A 3,340-nucleotide genomic window follows, 5' to 3' on the forward strand; every position below is an offset into this window, starting at 1 on the left:
TATTTTATTTCTTTTGTCTCTGTGGAGCATACTTCTAAGTAATTTTCATAGGCACAAGCAATCACTCTTTTTTTTTTTTTTTTTTTTTTTTTTTTACCAACAAGGGGGAAAAACCCCAAAAAAACAAACTAACAGACTACCAGTCAATCACTCTTATTTAACTTTAGATAAACACGTACATGAGCAACAAATCTGCAACCACTAAACATGAAATTGAGGAAATAAAGAACCTACAGCGCCATTACGGAGCACACTGTTTGAATAAATGTGAGCACAACTAGTATAGTGGCTACAATTATAGACAGGCCAGCCCGAAATCGGCTCCATCGTAGCACGATATTGTCCGCTTTGGGCCTCTCTCTCTGCCAGCACGGTTTTGTTTCTGGGAACTCACGAGCAACTTTCCAGTGAGTCACCTATCCTGGGATTGCTCTAGCCCAAACTCGCTTAACTTCGGAGTTTCCATGACTTCGAAGCCAGTGAGCTCCCAAAAGGCTTGTCACATCCCGGGATCAGCTCGGCCGTAGCACGATATTGTCCGCTTTGGGCCCCTTCTCTGCCCGCACGGTTTTGTTTCTGGGAACTCACTAGCAACTTCCCAGTGGGTCACCCATCTTGGGATTGCTCTAGCCCAAACTCGCTTAACTTCGGAGTTTCCATGACTCCGAAGCCAGTGAACTCCCAAAAAGCCTCGTGCAAGATAGAGGCGGGCATGTACATATAAGGCACCCCCTCTCCGTTAGTCGATGTGGGATGTTACAATATATCACGATTATAAACAGGAACCCAAGAAGAATGTATATCATATAAACTATTCAACCAGTCATCATTAGCCAATTCACATTCTTTCATCAATTCCTTCCACTTTTCTTCAAATTCCTCTATCTTGTATGTTGACCGAGTACATTTCTTCATCTGAATTTTGAATTTGGACTTCTTGAAGTACACATGTGACAATTTTTCTACAAACTTCTTCTTAATATGCCAGAGCCATAACCGATGGCGAGTGTTAGGAAAAATCTTGGCAATTGCTCCTTTCATTGCCAAGTCTTGAACAGTAATAATGGAAACTAGATGACGTCCTCCCATTGCTTCAAGCCATGTCTCAAACAACCACAAAATGTCACCTCTGTCTCATCTTGTAAAAGTGCACATCCAAATTGTATTGATTGCAAATGGTGGTTTACTCTTGTGAATGGTGCAAATGGCATATCATACTTGTTTGTCTTATAGGTTGTGTCAAATGTGGCTACATCTCCAAAATAGTGGTACGCCATGCATGATCGAGCATCCACCCAAAAGAAATTAGCTGCCCTTCCGTTTTCATCACATTGAATGGCATAAAAAAAATTGAGGATTCTTAGCTTGCTTCTTCCTAAAGTAAGTAAGGACTGACTGTGCATCACCTCCATCCAGTTGTCTATACCGGACATTTCTCAAGTGGTTATAACAATCTCTATTGTTAAAACCAATATGCGGGCCGCCAAGGATTGAAGGAACTTTTGCAATTGGCAAATTTTCTTCATGAAATGTTTCAGTCAGAATTTTAGCTGCTTTCGGCATAACCCTATTTGACTTCATTTTCATTCTTCTTTCTGGTGTAACTGGCTTGTGATTGTGAGAGTCTTGGAAACTTGAAACTTTCCATTTGTTTGACCATCTATCAAGCTTAATTCTCATACTTGCTGTGCATCCACATTTCACCGTAGAACAATTTTTACCCGTTCTCTTCATATTCTCAATCTCACTTATGTCTCTCTCATCATTCTCTTCTGAAGCCTTCTGTGATGTATTTTTGGGCACATATTTTCCTTCATGTGCACAAACAAATTGTCTACTCGTTACCTCATCTAAACGCCTTCTTGTCTTGGAGGAAGATCGAGTTCTAATCCAGAATCCCTCTTGTCGGCCATACTCTTCATAATAGTTTCTTGCTTCTTCCATTGTGTCAAATACCATCCCTGTATATGGTGCTTTTAATTGTGTCACTTTCTTTTTTGGAGTACTTGTTTCACCATTCACCACTTGAATTATCTCCTCTACCTATTGAACATATTAATCATTCTTAACGATGCAACTTAGAAAAATATTATACATATGTTAATAAGATATATATGATTATGATTATCTCTACATCAAATTATTAATGCTGTTTATACCATATCTAAACTTTCATACCAGATATGGTATAAACAAATGAAAGATGAAATATAATGGAATAAACTTTCATACTGATTTTAAAAAATAATTCTTATGTTAAAAGACAATCATTAATGGCACTACGAATTATTTTTTAACATAAGAATTCTTAATGGCCCAGTAATTCAGCAATCCTAACATCGTATAAACTTTCATATAACATCGTATTTATAAAAAAATAAAAAATTCTGCAATCCTAATTGTCTACAGGAAGAGCTACAACAAAGATAAAAAAAACAAAAAGATAAAAAAATCTCTGATGAAGGTAACATACCAAAGATATGCACTGAGAGTTGGAGGAAATATCTTGTGTGCGCTCCAACATTTTGATGAGGCAATATTGTATTCATATATGAGAAATTGCTTTGACATAAAAGAACTATACTGAAGATGAATTCATGGTTGCGTATATGCTGTGCATGAAGAAGGATAAACTGAAAAGAGTTCTTATTAGACCTTAATAAATATTTGAGATTAAAGAGGAAGGAGAGAGAGAGAGAGAGAGAGAGAGAGAGAGAGAGAGAGAGGCGCGTGCGAATGTGGTTGTGGTTTCGGTATTTAGTTTTTGGTGAGATTCTTTATTTATTAAACCCTAATAAATATTTGAGATTAAAGAAGCAGGAGAGATTACGTCTTCCAGCAAAGAGGTTGGAGAGAGAAAATTTTCCTTTTATTCCACGGATCCGCCTCCTATATATATATATATATATATATGTAAAAAAACTCGGATGTTATATCTTTTCTTCGGCAAGATTAATATCCATTTGTTGTCAAAATAAATAACTAGCTAGTATGAAAGTAGTATTTCTTTTCTTCATCACTTCACAATACTATCTTTTTATTGATCGAATCACAATACAATACAATACTTGGTACATATATCACCCTACAATAAGCACACATAAAAGTTTAACCATGAAATTCAAAATGTTTTATTCAACCACCTCGACCTTTAATTTGGTGAAAGCTTCTGTCTACCTACTGTTACTGTGCACCTACCCCAATAATCTGGTGAAAGCTTCTGTCTACCTACTGTGCACCTACCCCAATAATTTGGTGAAAGCTCGATCATTTTGCACAAGCCAATGACAAGTCCAAATGATTGACCTCTTTTTTTGCGGTTTCCATTCATTTTGTGACC

General features: G+C 36.9%; 1 protein-coding gene across 1 annotated transcript; it reads right to left on the bottom strand.

The window, feature by feature from the left end:
- Positions 1–756: 756 nt before the first annotated feature.
- On the bottom strand, positions 757–1,959 carry LOC117612660 (protein FAR1-RELATED SEQUENCE 5-like). The gene is made up of 2 exons (XM_034341333.1): positions 1,397–1,959; positions 757–1,129 (listed from the first exon to the last, which is right to left on the bottom strand). Exons 1-2 carry the CDS (start codon positions 1,957–1,959, stop codon positions 757–759), a joined length of 936 nt encoding a protein of 311 aa, XP_034197224.1.
- Positions 1,960–3,340: the final 1,381 nt, after the last annotated feature.

The sequence above is a fragment of the Prunus dulcis genome, unplaced genomic scaffold, assembly GCF_902201215.1.
Source record: "Prunus dulcis unplaced genomic scaffold, ALMONDv2, whole genome shotgun sequence".
In the NCBI taxonomy this organism is placed as follows: Eukaryota; Viridiplantae; Streptophyta; class Magnoliopsida; order Rosales; family Rosaceae; genus Prunus; species Prunus dulcis.

Bases quoted from the DNA above. Each gene is read 5' to 3' on its own strand.
- LOC117612660 (XM_034341333.1), bottom strand. From the start codon at position 1,959: ATGGTATTTGACACAATGGAAGAAGCAAGAAACTATTATGAAGAGTAT. The intron at 1,130-1,396 runs GTCAGTCCTTAC...AAGATGAGACAG, and splicing joins CTGGATGGAGGTGATGCACA to AGGTGACATTTTGTGGTTGT.